This window comes from Martes martes (assembly GCF_963455335.1).
Source record: "Martes martes genome assembly, chromosome: 9".
NCBI classification, from domain to species: Eukaryota; Metazoa; Chordata; class Mammalia; order Carnivora; family Mustelidae; genus Martes; species Martes martes.
The window spans coordinates 50,384,275-50,401,538 of record NC_137896.1 but is presented as its reverse complement, the minus strand read 5'-3'; the positions used below and the strand labels follow the sequence as shown (position 1 = coordinate 50,401,538).

Genomic DNA, 17,264 nt, shown 5'->3' with positions numbered 1-17,264 from the left:
TGTAAATATATTAAAAACCACATGATATCTCAATAAAGCTGTTATTTAAACTTTTTCTTTCTTTTTTTTTTTTTTAAGATTTTACTTATTTGCCAGAGAGAGAGAGAATAAGTAGGGAAAGCTGCAGGCAGAGGCAGAGAGAGAAGCAGGCTCCCCACTGAGCAAGGAGCCGATGCCAGATTCAATCCCAGGTCCCTGGGATTATGATCTGAGCTAAAGGCAGCCGCTTAACCGACTGAGCCACCCAGGCATCCCATAAAGCTGTATTAAAAAAAAAAAAAAGAAAAGAAAAGAAAGAAAAAGAAATTAAAGAAAAGAATCACTGGAGCCCACTGCTTGGAAAATAACACCACAAATTAGAGGGTACCTGGGGCTGGGCTGCCTTTGCCGCAGGAGTGCCTGGACACACCACTGGAAGACACTGCTTTTCTGCGAGGCCTTCCTTAAACCAGGTTGTTTTTTTAAAAACTGCACCTGGTAGCATCCAAAATCAGTAAATACACAAAAGAGCATCCCACAAATAAAACCAAAAGTAGCCCCAGAGATCTAACAATCTTTGAGTAGAAGCATTTGGTGGGGTTGCAATGGAATAAATTAATTTGGTAAGCAGTGAATAAAGAATTAGAAATATAAATTTAAATGAGAGTCTTCTTCAAATTTTTTAAAAAGATCTATTTATTTATTTTAGAGAGGGAAAGACAAAGCGTGCACACACTGTGCACATGTGCGGGCAGGGCTGAGGGGGAGAGAGTCCTAAGCAGACTCTGCATAGAGTGCGGAACTCAACAGGGGCTTGATCTGACAGCCCTGAGATCACAACAGGAGCCAAAACCTAGAGTTGGACATTTAATTGGCTGAGCCACTCAGGTACCCCTGTCTTCTTCAAATTTAACAAGCAATCTTAAGTACATGCATACCTCGGAGATATTCCAGGTTTGGCTCCAAACTACAGCAATAAAGTGAATATAGCAATAGAGATGGAGGGCCCAATGAATGTTTTGGTTTCCCAGCATAAGTGAAAGTTAAATTTATACTACATTGTAGTCTATTAAGTGCCCAACAGCATTATGTCTTAAAAAAATATATAATACCTATATGGTGGCTAACATAACACAATAAACATTTTTTTTGTTTAATTTTGGCAAAAAAACAAAAACAAAAACAAAATATAATGCCTTAAGAAATATTGCTACAAAATGTTAACCATCATCTGGACTTTCAGCAAGTTGTAATCACTGATCACAGATCATCAGAACAATGTAATAATAACATTTGCAATACTGTGGGAATTACCAATATGTGACAGAGACATAAAGAGAGCAAATGCTGTTGGAAATATAGGACCCACAGACTTGTTTGATGCAGAGTTGACACAATCCTTCAATTTGTAAGAAATGTGTTATGTGAGAAGCATGATAAATTGAAGTGCAATAGAATGAGGTGTGCCCACATGTTATCTTCAGGGTTTTTAAAAATTTTTATTCTTTAATTTTTATTTATTTATTTATTTCACAGTAAGCTCTATGCCCAGTGTGGGGCTTGAACTCAGGATCCCAAGATCGATAGTCGTATGGTCTACTGACCAAGCCAGCCAGGCACCCCTGTTTTTTTGTTTGTTTGCTTTTTAAATGGTTCTTACACAGAAGTAAAAAGTCAAGAGAATTTCTGGTTGGTTGCAGTTATAGGGAGATGACACGGCCGAGATTATTGCTTCAGTATGTGTCTCTGCATCGTACTCCTGGCTGGCCTTTTCTGTCTGGTGCAGGCAGCCCTTCATCATGGGACCAGCCCTGCCTTTTGATCTGGTGCCATGTCCTTGTACATTAGTAAGATTCTCCAATACCACAGCCTGGCCATCTCCTGCAGAGTATGTCCATGAATAGTTTGCAGAAGCAGCATATCCTTGCCTGTAAGAAGTTGGTGGAGAGGTCTCTCAGGGGAACCCTATTACTGCCCCTATGGCCAACAACACTGCTGTCTGACCAGTGCCTGCATTTAATTCTGCTATAGACAAACTCAATTAAAACTGGCTCCCATGACAACAGGGTGGGAGGAGGGTAAATTTATAACTCATCCATCATCCCACAGGTGTCTTTAAGCTGTTATGCAAGATGGCAAGAGGTAGAATAACAAAAACACAACAAAGAAATGTCTGTGATCAAGCAAACAAAAGACAACAGAAAGAAATCTTCCTGCTAGGGGCGCCTGGGTGGCTCAGTGGGTTAAGCCTCTGGCTTCAGCTCGGGTTGTGATCTCAGGGTCCTAGGACTGAGCCCCGCATCGGGCTCTCCACTCAGCAGGGAGCCTGCTCCCCCGCCCCCCTCGCTGCTCTCTGTCTGCCTGCCTCTCTGCTTGTGGTTTCTGTCTGTCAAATAAATAAAGTCTTTTAAAAAAGTTATTCCTGCTATAACCATAACACTAGGTTGGCAATGAGGGGCCTCTGAGTTTCTGTCTTATGAATGTACATTGCATAGACTGTAAGGAGCCTGAATGGGTCAAAGCACACAGGTGTACAAGGGCTGGTGTGCCTCTGACAGACACACATGCATAAAGAACTCTGCATGAAATCACCCAGAATGTACCAGGAGGACAAGTGCAGTTTTAAGGTTGGAGAGAGTATGTTTACAAATTAAGCAATAGATAAAATCTGTTTTAAGTTTTCTTTTACTGTTAGCCATACTTTTCCCTGTCAACTTTTTATTATGAGTGTGTTCAAACATACAAAAGTATTAAAAGAATTGGCAGTAAACACTCACGCACCTTCAACTTAGGATCCATAACTGTTAACACATTGCTATATGAGGTGTGCCCATATGTTACCTTCAGGTGACAGATTTATCATATATCCATCCATCAACCCATCCAATTCTTGATGCATTTCAAAGTCAGTTGCAGACATCTGTACGCTTCTCCACGAACAGTTGAGCATGCACACCGTTAAGGAGAGTGCATCCTGTGTTTATGTTTTGGTTAATTTGTACACAGAGCAATGTACAAAGTTGAAGGATACTCTTGAGCTCTGGCAATTGCTTGTGCCCTTGACCCAAGCCCCATCAAGACACAGGAGCTTTCTATCACCTCAGTCTGTTCATGTTCTGTACTACTCTCCTGTTACAAACCTTTTAATCCCAACCACAGCCCTGCTTTATATGTCACCGTTAGGCCTCAAATTATACTACAGAAACTATTCTCTAGTCAAGTGGATAGCTATGCCTTCCATTTTGAAGTCCTGAATGAGGGAAATGGTCTCCTTGTCCATTGGAGGGCAATGAGCCTGCACTCAGACACCGCACTCTTTCCACCAATGTGATCTTGGGCACCTCCCTTTGCTGTGGTTTGATGCTTCAGAATCCAAGCTCACTCTTCCCCAGAGCCACTTTGCTTTGCAGTCTGGCCTCTAACCCCCAGGACACTGACCTGTCTCTGGGGTCATGGAATGAAGGCAGAAGGTGGGAACAAAACCTACAATAACTACTGTTTCTCAAACTACTCTGAGTCAATTGTCCCACTGAGGGTGAAACAGAGAGGGTCACTTTTGCTCCACACTGAGGGACAACAGGGAACCAGCACACAGCATGTGATGTCCTCAACCCCTGGTGCTCCTACAAGAACAGTTGGGCCCCGGGTCCCACCCCAAAAGGCCTGGCTCACAAAGAAGTTGTGTGCGATGAGCTCACACAGAAGATCAGCCTCTGGCAGCCCACAGAGAACTCTAAGGGAAGCATGGAGCTCACAGGATAGACCGTCCCACCTCTGCTTTGGCCAGGACTAGCAGACAATCTCTCCAGAAAGGAGTTCAACATATAAAAGGCTGGACTGAAAGTGCCTGTTTGTTTTCTTGTGTACATGAGAGCTGGAAACAAGTGAAGAAATGGAGTCTCACTCACCTGCCAGCCATTGACAATCTTCTGGTTGAAAATCCCAAACTCATAGCGGATTCCATAGCCATATGCTGCTAGGCCCAACGTGGCCATGGAGTCAAGGAAGCAGGCTGAAAATTCCAAAAACAAAGCACTTCTTGGGATCAAAGAAAATCAGCAGCTTCGAGGCCCACTGGAAGCAAAGCCTAGACACCCATGTTAATTAAGTAGGTCCTGGGATGCCAGCCTCTGGGTGCCAGATGGCAATTAAAGGATGACCTATCAGCTTCAGATTTCATGAAAGGAAAACAGCCCTCTCCCCTCCCTTCAGTTTGAGAGCCAGGGGACCAGGCCAAGAGGGTGTTCAGCGTGAGGGTGAGGGGAGGTGGCAAGGACAGAAGTAAGGCACCCCACAGAGAGCCCATCCAACTTGGCGTGCCTCTGAGTGCACAGTCCCCTCACTGCTAGCTTTGTCGTAGAGAGCCTCATGCAGGCTGGAGGGTGCAACACCCCTACACGTTCTACTTAAAATCCAAGTAGTTTGGACAGTAACACCACAAAATAGCTCTACACACTAGTGAAGAAGGCAAAGGGATGGGGGCTGGGAATGGATGGACATCTAAGGACTCAAACACCTCAAACACCTAAGAGCCAGAATTCTCCAAGACCTCCAGGAAGGTGGCTGGAGCAGCAAGTTGACATAAGGAGCCTTTGTTCCAATCAAAATGTCTTGGGGGAAAAAAAACCAAAACCACCAATGTTTTAAAGATTCATTTATTTATTTGATAAAGTGAGAGAGAGCCGGGGGTGGGGAAGGGAAAGGGAATGACAGTATTAAGCAGACTACATGCTGAGCATGGAGCCCGACGCAGGGCTTGATCCTATGACCCTGAGATCATGACCTGAGCCAAGAGTCAGACACTTAACTGATTGAGCCACCCAGGCATCCCAACAAAAACAATGTTTTAAGTAAAGATCCAGAAAGCAGCCTTATTAAACTACCAGATTAAAAAGAAAAAAAAAGTCCATAAGAAACAAGCAAAAAAAATACTTGCTGAACTGAAAAAATACGCCCAGACCCCTTTTATCAGACCTTGTACTAAGGGGAAGCAACAACAGTATCCACAAATGTAAGACCTGGGCTCCTGTTTTGAAGAAATCATTCTCGCAAAAGGAACACAGGACATATCAAGTTACAAGGGGCTGGTGGCTACCCACATCTACACGGGTGAGAGGAGTCCCAGAGGAGGTCACACCAGTCCATGGGCAAGGCCAGTGGTGCTGCAGAAGGAGCAGGAAACTGACGAGGAAGTCTAAATAGGAACCAGACTGTGGAAGGCCTATAGACGCCTGAAGCCCTGAAGGGAACAGATGGTGGAAGGCCAGGGATGGGACTGTCCTGGCTGACAGTCACCAGCCTTGGGGTCAGAGGGGAGCTTAGGCAGCTGTCCTGAGCTGTGAAGGAGACAAGTGGTCTGGAGCCTTCCTCCAGTTTGGTGAAACGGGTGCTGTTTTACTGACCGGGAGAAAGCTGTTGAGGGTGCAGGGGGCTGCAGGGGACTGATGTCCCAAGCTTGCAGCACAGTGGGGCTCCCTCAGGAGGGGGCGCCCTGATTCCATCTGTGGGGGAAGTAAGGTTCAGCTTCCTGTCTGGAATGATCACATCATAAGCTACAAAAAAGCCCTGCATTTGAGAGCAGATGCAGGGGACCTCAAGACCTTTCCCACGAAGAGGTGGAGGTAGGCAGGCCCTGCCAGCTGTTCCATTACACAGATCCAGGAGTTATTTTGTTTGGGAGAAACATATGCTGCTTTTATAATTTTTGAAGAATTTAACTTAAGATTTGAAAACATAAACACACACACATACTCAGATAAATCTGAGGTGGTTTGATCCCTTTACAAAATGACAACTCTCAGAAGGAGCAGTAATACAACATGGCAGGGGTCTGAGCCCACCCTGAGCCCACCCTCCCGTGGCTCCCACACAAGGGAACATAAACATAAAACTTGGCCTATTTCTCTTCCAGAAACACTGTGCCCAAGAGCCTTGAAGCACACAGCAAAATCAAATTTCACTGTGACGGTGATTTCCACCTCTAAGTTCTTGTTTTTTTTGTTTGTTTGTTTGTTTTAAGTCTATTTATTTATTTGTTTGTTTAGTAATCTCTATACCTAATGTGGGGCTTGAACTCACGACCCTGAGATCAAGAGCTACATGTTCCAACTGAGACCACTAGGCAGCATTCCACTTCTAAGTCCTTCACTCTGCTCCCTTTGCCCTAAAAGGCTAGCAAAAATAACTCAAACAGGAAAAACAAAACAAAACTGGATATGCTCTCCAACATAATGACCCTAAGGAGCAATATCCCAAAAGGAATGACTCCGCTATTCTGGGGCAATCTGTTTACTACAGTAAAGCAGGAACAGCTTGCCAGCAGGGCTGCATTCATCAGTCGTGTGTGTGTATGCACATGTGTATGTGCCCGGACCTGTGTTTGTGTGTGTACAGATGTGTGCATGCATATATGTGCATGTTCACTCCTTTGCGTGTGTATATGTGTGTGCCTGTGTGCATGCATGTGTGTGTCTGTCCATCTTTCTCCTAATTACCAGCTGTGGGATGTGATCAGTACCTTGGAAACCACCCCCCAGGGCCAGCTACCCAACACTGGCAAGCCCCGTCTTCATGATCATCGGAAAGTATCCTTGTGTGAAGGAAAACATGTTTTGCATTTTATTCCACTTGGATGACACATTCTCCCATCCACTCAGAGGGGCCAATTTACCCCAACAAACTGCTGTTGGGAGCACAGCTAACGTCAGCCTCACCACGTGATCAGCGACCAGGGCACCGTATCAGGAGAGGCCACGCCTAGCCAGAGGGCGGGGTTACCTGCCAGCCTCCCCAGGCCACCATTCCCGAGTCCGGCATCCTCTTCTATTTCCTCCAGTTCTTCCAAGTCCAACCCCAACTATGAAAAAAAACAGCCAACATTTCAATATCACTTAATATCTTCCTCAAGCAACAGGTGAAAAGATAGTAAATCTTGTCAGTTTGTATCAGTCAAAGCTCACAGTCTGTTTTCTTTTAGACTTGAAAATCTAATATTAAAATCAGGCACTTAATCAAAGCATGAAAATGAAAGTTTCCAGGCATTTTAAAAGCTGCCAAACTACATAAGAATTAATGATCAAAAGGGAGCATGGTTTAACAGCCAAAGATAAATATTGCCAGGTTATTAACCTATGTACAGTGAACAGATTATAACATGTATCCTAAAAATGAAAGCAGTGGCTTCAGTAATTCTCTAGTTTTGTATGGTCTCATATTTATGTGACTTATTTATTTATTTACTAATTATTTAGTAAATAAATAGCTATATTTATTATCTGCCTCCCCGAAGTGTCCTCTTCTCTACATTTAGCTGTGGAGAATCTGTTCTGCCAGGCTTCAGGTCAGTTTCTGGGTTATTTACACTGAGGTGAGCTTATGGTCCTTCTGCTCTGCCATCTTCTCTGGAACTCCTATGCGACAGCTTTTTAAACTAAAGCACCTTTCCCAGGGTATCCCAACTGCATTCAAGCAATCTTGTGAAGCAGGTATATGGAATGTTGAAAATCGGAACGAAAGCAACAAAGTCCCAACTTCTTCACCTGACTTGAAACCATCCCACAATGGTTTGGATGGATAACTGTTCCATCAATCTGGCTTTAGTGTGTTAAACTTCACAAATGGCTCACATTAATTATCTTGATGAGTGTGTTTTTAAACCTTTTGGCTTCTGGAGGACTTCAAGAGCTATTCTTTAATGGAATTATATCTATAGTATCAAGTTAGAAACTTAAAACATTAATATTTTTAAAGTATATATGAATTCATTTTAAACTAATAATCCCATTATTATTAACATAACACAATGTAATGACAGGGTTTTTTTTTTTTTTGTAATGACAGTTTTTATTTTATTTATTTTATTTTTTTTTTTTTTAAAGATTTTATTTATTTATTTGACAGAGAGAGAGAGATCACAAGTAGGCAGAGAGGCAGGCAGAGAGAGTGAGTGAGGGAAGCAGGCTCCCCGCCAAGCAGAGAGCCCGATGTGGGACTCGATCCCAGGACCCTGAGATCATGACCCGAGCCGAAGGCAGCGGCTTAAACCACTGAGCCACCCAGGCGCCCTGTAATGACAGTTTTTAAAACAAATAAATATACTAAGAAGAGTAGCAGTGTTTTACATTTTTACAAATCTCTTTAATAAATTTTCTGCTTTAGGAGAAAAAAGTTGAGATATTACACATCATACAGCCTCTGGAAAGCTTCACCACATAGTCATGATAGAATAAAAATAAACAGTTCTGACCTAGTGGACCACTTGAAAAGGTCTCAGAGTCCCCAGAGGTCTCCAGACCACACTTCGAGAATCCGATAAATTACAAAGGGTGAAAGCAAACTTGTGGAAAAATAAAAGCATCAAAGTCAAAAAGAGATGGTTTAGTGTCTATTAAATAAATTGAATGGCACTAACACAAACAGTAATCTGATTCAGAGTAAGATTTCAAAATATTGTCTGAACTCCCATAGCAATTTCAAGGAGCGTGTTCCACCAAAAATATTTTGGGTATGTGCGGGAGGCAGGATTTACCCAGTAGTACACACTGGCTCCAATTTAAGAAACACATTTAACTACATTTTCCAAATTTATCTGACTATGGAACCTCTTACTCATGAAACATTTGCTAAAGTCAAAGACCACTACACTACATAAAGGCTAGCTAAGAGCCAATGTGGGAGGCAAGATATTTTGTTCTCTTCTGTTTTTACCTTGAATGTTGTAGGTACACCTCAGCCTAGTAAGGCAAATTTTGCCATGAGTTTGAGACTATTCAAAAGAGGCACAAAAAAAGAGCTAACTGACAGCAAGTCTAAAATCTCGCAAAAGCGGGCTTCTGAACCGAAGACAGAAAAAGCACGATAGAGCACGCTTAACCTGTTTTTTTATTTATTGAGATACAATTCACATCCCATATAAAATCCACCCTCTAAAGCAAATAATTCAATGGTTTTAACATACTCACAAAGTTGTGCAACCACCACTAATTCCAGTACTTCCCTGCTCCCAAAACCAACCCCATACTCTCTGGCAATCACTCCCACTTTCCCTATTCCCTCAGATCTTGGCAATCACTTTTCTTACTTTCTGTCACTACAGATCTGCCTATTCTCATCATTTCATATAAATGGAAACACATACAAACATTTGGCCTTTTGTATCTGGCTTCTTTCAATTAGAATAATGTTTTCAGGGCTGATCCATGTTGGAGCACATATCAGTACTGTTTATCACTGCATAGCTTTCTGTTGTAGGACTAGTCTACATTTTGTTTATCCATTTATCAGCTGAGGGTTATTTAGGCTTGTTCCACTTTTGGGCTATCAGAAATAATGCTGCTATGAACATTCATGTACAATTTTATGTGTGGACATATGTTTTCATTTTTCCTGGAAATAAACCTTGGAATGAAATTGCTGGTTTACATAATTCTATGCTTAACTTTTTGAGTAACTGCCAAACTATTTTTCAAAGTGGGTCCACCACTTTACTTCTCCCAGAAGTGTATGAGGGTTCCAATATCTCCACATCCTAGCCAACACTTGTTCTCTGTCTTTACAATTATAGCCACTCAAGTGGATGTGAAACGGTAGCTCATGGTTTTGATTTGCATTCCCAGATGACTAATGATGTGGAGTACCTTTGCACATGTTTTTTGACCATTTTCATACCTTCTTTGGGAAAATGCTGATTCCAGTGCTTTGCCCATATTTAAATTAGGCTGTCTGTACATTCTGGACACCAGATACTGATAAGATTTATGATTTACAAATATTTTCTCCTATTTTGTCTTTTCACCTTTTCATAATATACTTGGATGCCCAAAAGTTTTTACTCTTGTCCAGTTTAACTATTTTTCCTTTTATTGCTTATGCTTTTATGTCATTTCTAGGAATCTATTACCAAATCATGAAGAATTACTCATATATATTCTTCTAAGAGTTCTATGGTTTTAGCTCTTATATGTAGGTCTTTCATCCATTTTGATTTAATTCTTATATGTAGTGTGAGATAGGGATCCAACTACATTTATTTGCATGTAGACATCCAACTGTTCTAGCATCATTTATCAAAAACACTATTTTTTCTCTACTGAGTTGTTTTGGCACCCTTTTCTTCAAAAAGAAGAAAAGCAATTGACTACACAGGCCACCAAAAGCACAGGTGACAAAAGAAAAAAAAAACTGGGCTTCAAGAAAATTGAAAACTTTTCCACATCAAAGGTCACTATCAACAAAGTGACAAGGTAACCCAGGGAAAAGTATTAGCAAATCATATATCTGGTAAGGGATTAATATCCAGAATGGAGAACTCCTAAAACTCAACAACAGCAACAAAAACAAAGAGCTCGATTGAGAAATGGACAAAGGACTTGAACAGACATTTATCCAGAGAAGATATTTAGATGGCCAATAAGCACATGAAAAGATGCTTAACATCACTCATCAGTAATAATGTTAATTAAAACCACAATGAGATACTATTTCCCCTACAATAGGATGGCTACTTTAAAAAAGAAAGAAAAAGAACAAGTGTTGACGAGGATGTAGAGAAATTGGAATTCTTGTGCACTACTGGTGGGAAATTAAAATGGTGTCACCACTGTGGAAAATAATATGATGTTTCCTCAAGAAGTTAAATACAGAATTACCATATGATCAAGCAATTCCACTTCTTGGTATAGACCAAAAAGAACTGAAAGCAGGTTTTTGTTTTTTGTTTTTTGTTTTAGATTTTATTTATTTCAGAGAATGAGAGCGAGATCCAGAGAGCAGAAGTGGGGTAAGAGAGCACGAGTAGGGTGAAGGGCAGAAGGAGAAGCAGATTCCCTGCAGAGCAGGGAGCCAGATGTTGGGCTCAATCTCGGGATTCCAGAATCATTACCTGAGCCACCCAGATGCCCTTGAAAGCAGGGTCTTGAAGAGATATTTATACACTACCATTCATGAAAGTATTATTCACAAGAGCTAAAAGGCAGAAGCAATCAAAGCGCCTATAGACAGATGAATGGATAAACACAGTATGGTATATACATACAGTGGAATATTCACAGAACCTTAAAAAGGAAGGAGATTTTGACATATGCTACAACATGGATGAACCTTGAAGGTATTAGTATTAAGCCAGTCAGCCACAAAAAGACAAACATTGCATGAGTTCACTTACATGAGGTACCTAGAATATCAAATTCATAGAGATGGAAAGTAGAATGGTAGCTGTCAGGGGCTTGAGGGAAGGGAGAATTGGGAGTTAGTGTTTAATGAATATAGAGGCGCAGCTTTGCAAGATAGAAAGGGTTCTAGAGATGGATAGTGGTGAGTATGGTACAATATGAATACAATTTCTGTTGTGTTTATTTTACCATAATTTTGAAAAACTGGAGAAAAAAAATCAATGGACTATAAATGTTAGGGTTTATTTCTGGACTCTCAATTCTATTCCACTGTTCTATATGTTTATTCTTATGCCAGTACCACACCATCTTGACGACTAAAGCTTCACAGTAAATTTTGAAATTGGGAAGTGTGAGTCCTTCAACTTTGTTCTTCTTTTTCAAGTATGTTTTAATGATTTCTGGTCTGTTGCATTTCATCTGGATTTTAGGATCAGTTTGCCAGTCTCTGCAAAGAAGACAACTGGAATTTTAGTTAGAATTGCAGTAAGTCTGTAGATGGATTTGGGGAATATTGCCATCTTAAGATTAAGTCTTCTAAGACATGGATGGACTTGTAATGTCATTTCATTTTTAGGTCTCCTTTAATTTCTTTCAACAATGTTTTACAATTTTCAGAATGTAAGTCTACATCTCTTTCGGAAGGTAATTCCTAAGAATTGTATTCTTTTTGATGCTATTTTAAGTAGCATTGCTTCCTTAATTTCATTTTTGGACAGTTCAGTGCAGGTATATAAAAATGCAGTTGATTTTGTATATCCTGCAATGTTGCTGTACAGACTCATTTGTACTAATATATTTTTATTGGTTTCCAAAGGATTTTCTAGATCATGTCAGCTGCACATAGAGATAGCTTTCCTTCTTACTTTCCAATCTGGATGCTTGTTATTTTATTTTCTAGCCTAAATACCCCAGCTAAAATCATCAGTATGATGTTGAGTAGAATTAGTGAGAGCAAAATCCTTGGGACAAGGTGGGAGGTTAAACACCAGCTGTGGGCGTCTGGTGTCTCAGTCGGTTAAGTGGTCTGCTTTCGGCTCAGGTCATGATAGCAGGGTCCTGGGATCGAGTCCCACGTCAGGATCCCTGCTCAGTGGGAAGTCTGCTTCTCTCTCTATTCCTTCCCCCTGCTTGTGATCTCTCTCTCTCTCTCTCTCTCTCACTCTTTCTCTCTCAAATCAATAAATTAAAAAAAAAAAAATACCAGCGAGGGACACCATCACTCAAATAGAGACTGTACGACACTCTACAGGACAAACCCAGATTCAGCAAATAAACTGCAAGGCAGAACACTAAAAAAGTAGAGAAGTTTATAGATTAAGAGAGACCTAAGAGACATATCAACCAAATGCAAATAATTTTCTGAATACATTATTAAAAAATTAGAAGGCAATCAACAAGTTTTTTTTAACTGCCTGAAAATTATTGTCAGTATCTTAGGGGTCATAATGGTATGACCCTATCTTTTGAGATACTTGTTGAAATAGCAACAAGTGAAATTATACTGTTTGATATTAGCTTAAATAATACGGGAGTGGTAGGGGTGTGAGGGGAAACGAGAGGTCATGAGTGAGGCTTGAAGATAGGTGGAGGCCAGTGATGGGTATATGGAAGGAGTTCATCATAGCAGTCACTCCATTTCTGTACATAATTAAAATTTTCTATGATTAAAGAAAATATTTAAATGCACCCTTGATGGTTCAGTCAGGAGGGAGGTACTTCTATTCAAGTTCCAGTTTTTAGCGTAACCTGCTCTCCAGAACTACTTTCCAGCTCTGTACAATAGAGTAGTGGCATGTTTCACTTTTCACACTACATTATAAATTCAGGAGCCTGGGGGAGGGGGCCCACCTAAGCCCCGCATCATCATTTGGTTCCCACTCAAAAAATCTGGCACCCCATCTTACAACTATAAGGGCCCAGCAGTTGTGTACCTAGAGACACTAAAGATTTGATCATCAGGAAAACCTTTCAAATATAAGATTAATAAAAAAGCTTAAAGTGAGTGAAGTATCACTTTTAAGAAAAAAATGTACATATCTGGTTTTGGAATCAGGGTAATGTTGGCCTCATAGAATGAATTTTTAAGTTTTCCTTCCTTTTCTTTTTTTGGAATAGTTTGAGAAGAATGAGTATTACACCTTCTTTAAATGTTGGGTAGAATTCACTTGTGAAGCTCTCTGGTCCTGGACTTAGGCTTGTTGGAAGTTTTTTGATTACTGATTTGATTTCCTTTTTTTTAAAGGTTTTTCATTCATTCATTAATTATTTTTGGACAGAGAGAGACACAGCAAGAGAGGTAATACAAGTGGGGGGAGGGAGAGGGAGAATCAGACTTCCCACGAAGCAGGGAGCCCAAAGCGGATCTCAATCCCAGGATCCTGGGATCATGACATGAGGCAAAGGCAGATGCTTAACAACTGAGCCACCCTGGCACTCCTGATTACTGATTTGATTTCTAAAGAAATCAAGTTTTCTATTTCTTCCTGCTTCACTTTTGGTGGGTTATATGTTTCCAGGAATTTATCCATTTCCTCTGGGCTGCCCAATTTGTTGGCATACAGTTTTTCACAATATTTTCTTATAGTTATTTGTATTTCTGTGGTGTCAGTTGTTATTTCCCCTCTTTCATTTGTAATTTTATTTGAGTCCTTTCTCTTTGTTTCTTGATGAGTCTGGCTAGAGGTTTATCAATTTTGTTGAAGTTTTTAAAGAATGAGCTAGTTTCATTTATCTGCTCTACTTTTAAAAATTTTATGGTTTCTGTACCATTTATTTCTGCTCTCATCTTTATTATTTCCTTCCTTCTGCTGCTTGGGGGTTTTATTTGTTCTTTTTCTCGCTGCTTTATGTGCAAGGTTAGGTTGTTTAAGATTTTTCTTGCTTCTTGAGAGAGTGTTGTGGTCAGAAAAGATGCATGGTGTGACTTCAATGCCTCTGAATTTGTTGAGACTTGCTTTGTGGCCCAATTAATATGTGATCTATTCTGGAAAGTGTTCCATGTGCACCTGAAAAGAACATGTATTCTGCTGTTTTTAGGATGGAATATTCTATACATCTGTTTGTCATTCAAAGCCACAGTTTTGAGTGCCTGGGTGGCTCAGTAAGTTAAGCGTCTGCCTTCAGCTTAGGTTGTGATCTCAGGGACCTGGGATTGAGCCCCACATTGGGCTCCCTGCTCAGCAGGGAGCCTACTTCTCCCTCTCCCTCTGCCCCTCCTCCCCCCTCATGCTCTATTTCTTGCTCTGCTCTCTCTCACCTATAAATAAATAAAATCTTTTTTTAAAAAAAGCCATGGTTTCCTCATTGAATTTTTGTTTGGATGATCTATCCATCAGTAAGAGGGGTGTTATGGTCCCTACTATTATTGTATTATTATTATTATAACTGTTTATGTATTTGAGTGCTCCTGTGTTGGGTACATAAATACTTACAATGGTTTTTTCCTCTTGTTGGATTGTCTCCTTTATTATTGTATAGTGTCTTTCTCTGTCTCTTGTTACAGTCTTTGTTTTGAAATCTATTTTGTCTGATAGAAGTATTGCATCTTCAGCTTTCTTCTGATATCCATTTGCTTAATAAAGATTTCTCCATCCCCTTGCTTTCAATCTGCAGGTGTCTTTAGGTTTAAAATGAGTCTCTTGTAGACAGCATATAGATGGGTCTTGCTTCTTTTATTCATTCTGATACCCCATGTCTTTTTTTAGAAGTTTAAGTAACATCTACACCCCACATGGGGCTTGAACTCAGAACCCCGAGGTGAAGAGGTGCACGTTCTTCTGACTGAGCCAGCCAGGTACCCTTGCCCTATGTCTTCTGATTGGAACATTTAGTCCATTTACATTCAAAGAGATTATTGATAGATATGTATTTATTGCTACTTTATTACTTATTTTGTGGTTGTTTCTGAAGTTTTTCTTTCTTTTCTTTCTTTCATGGTTTGCTGTTTTTCTTAGTGATATATTTGGATTTCTCTCTATTCTTTGCATATTTGTTAGTGGTTTTTGATTTGTGGTTACTATTAGGTTTTTTGTTTTTTTTTTTTAAGATTTTATTTATTTATTTGACAAAGAGAGAGCGTTCATAAGCAGGGGGAGCTGGAGAGGGAGAAGCAGACTCCTTGCTGAGCAGGGAGCCCAATGCAGGACTTGATCCCAGGATCGGGACCTGAGCCAGAGGCAGATGCTTAACTGACTGAGCCACCCAGGCTCCCCCTATCAGGTTTTTATATAACATTTTCTGCATATATGTCTATATTAAGTTGATGATTGTTTGGACCATTCTTTACTCCTCTCCTCCCTATGTTTTAGGTATATGGTGTTATATTTCACATCCTTTTGTCAGTTCCTTGACTGATTTTTTTACTGAAATTTTCATTTTACTGCTTGTGTTTCCTACTTTCATGGTGTCATTTTTGGTCTTTCCCTTCCACACAAATGCCCCCTTAATATTTCTTGCAGGGCTGGTTTAGTGGTCATGAACTCCTGTATTTTTTTGTTTGTCTGGGAAACTCTTAATCTCTTCTATTCTGAGTGACAGCCCTGCTGCATAGAGTACTCTTGGCTGAAGATTTTTTTCATTTAGCCCTTTGAATATATCATGCCATTCCCTTCTTGTCTGAAAAGTTTCTACTGAAAGTCTGCTGAAGGCCTTAGGGGGTTTTCCTTCTGTGTAACTGTCTTCTTTTGTCTTGCTGCTTTAAATTTTTTTCTTTATCACTACATTTTACCATTTTAAATACTATATGTCTTGGTGGGGATCTACTTTCGTTGATTCTGTCGGGGGAATTCTCTGTGCCTTTTAGATCTGGCTATCTGTTTCTTTCCCCGGATTAGGAAGTTTTCAGCTATTATTTCCTCAATTAAATTTTCTGCCCCCTTTTCCCTCTCTTCTGGGATGTCTGATGGAGTCATTACCCTAAATCTATTCTTGTTTTGCATAATCCTTTTCTCTCTCTTTTCTTAAACTTGATTACTTTCCAGTATTCTGTGTTTTAAGTCATTAATTCATTCCTCTGCTTCTTCCAGCCTGCTGTTCATTCCATCAAGCATGCTTCTCATTTTGTGTATTGAACCTGTTATGCCTATTATATTATTTATCTCTGTGTTAAATGTCTGAGGGCTTCTACTCTTTTCTCAAGTCCAGCAAGTATCTTTATGATCATTACTTTACATTCTCTATCAGGAATAAATAAATAAATAAACCAACCAACAAGTAAAATTCTCTATCAGGCATGTTATTTTTATGGGTCTTGCTTAGACATCTGACTGCGGCCTTATCTTGTTCTGTCATTTAGAATAAATTCCTGTCCTCTCATTTTGTCTAAGTTTCTAAGCCTGTTTCTGTATGTTAGGAAAGTCAGCTATATCTCCTATTCTTGAGGTAATGGCTAAGGAAGATAAGGTTCTATAGTGTTCTGTAGTGCAGTGTCCCATGTTCCCTAGGACCTGGCATTTCAGGGAGTGTCTCCAATGTGTGCTCTGTGCACTCTTCTGTTGTATCCTGGCCACTTTGTCCTTCAAGCCAGTAATCTGCAGTCACTCTCTTTGTTGTGGGCAGTGTTTAGTCCCTGGCCCAAATGTGCAAGTTTTGACTTAGGTGTGCTCTGGTCTGCTTGTGAAATGATACCTGTCTCCACCACTGCTGAAACCGAAGCCCCCCCAAAACTCCCACAACAGGAGACACAGTGTGAGCAGGGATTTGGTCCAGTCTTCTGGTGGAAGGGATCACCACTCTGGGACTGAGACAAGCCTGACTGGGAGGAGCAATTCCACCAGGGGGTGGGGGGTGAGACCCGGTATAAGCAAGTGACCTAGTGAGTTTTGGCACTATGCCAGTTCCCCCAGGTGGCCCTGTGCATATGCTGAGGGGTATGGGAGAGAAATGGTGCCTGCCAGTTCCTTTGCTCTCAGAGGGGTCTCTGTGAATGCTGCCTCTCTGTAACATGCTCTGAGATAAGCAAATAACCTCCCCACTATGTGTCCCAGGTGCTCTTCAGGTAGCTGTTTCCATGCTGTGTGTCTGTGGGCTGTTTGCCTGCCTTTTCTCTAATAGCAGTGCAACGCCCACTATCCCACCGAGCCCACTGATCTTTAAAACCCCAGGCTTGGGGCGCCT

The 17,264-nt window shown here is 40.7% G+C and overlaps 1 protein-coding gene across 1 annotated transcript in view; it reads right to left on the bottom strand.

Moving 5' to 3' along the window:
• PYGB (glycogen phosphorylase B) overlaps window positions 1-17,264 on the bottom strand; it is a 57,637-nt gene that overhangs the window by 23,916 nt on the left and 16,457 nt on the right. The window contains exons 3-4 of the mRNA XM_080813922.1: window positions 6,757-6,835; window positions 3,888-3,991 (exon numbers count right to left, since the gene is read on the bottom strand). Coding sequence (XP_080670048.1) covers window positions 3,888-3,991; window positions 6,757-6,835 — 183 coding nt within the window. The remainder of the gene's footprint in view (window positions 1-3,887; window positions 3,992-6,756; window positions 6,836-17,264) is intronic.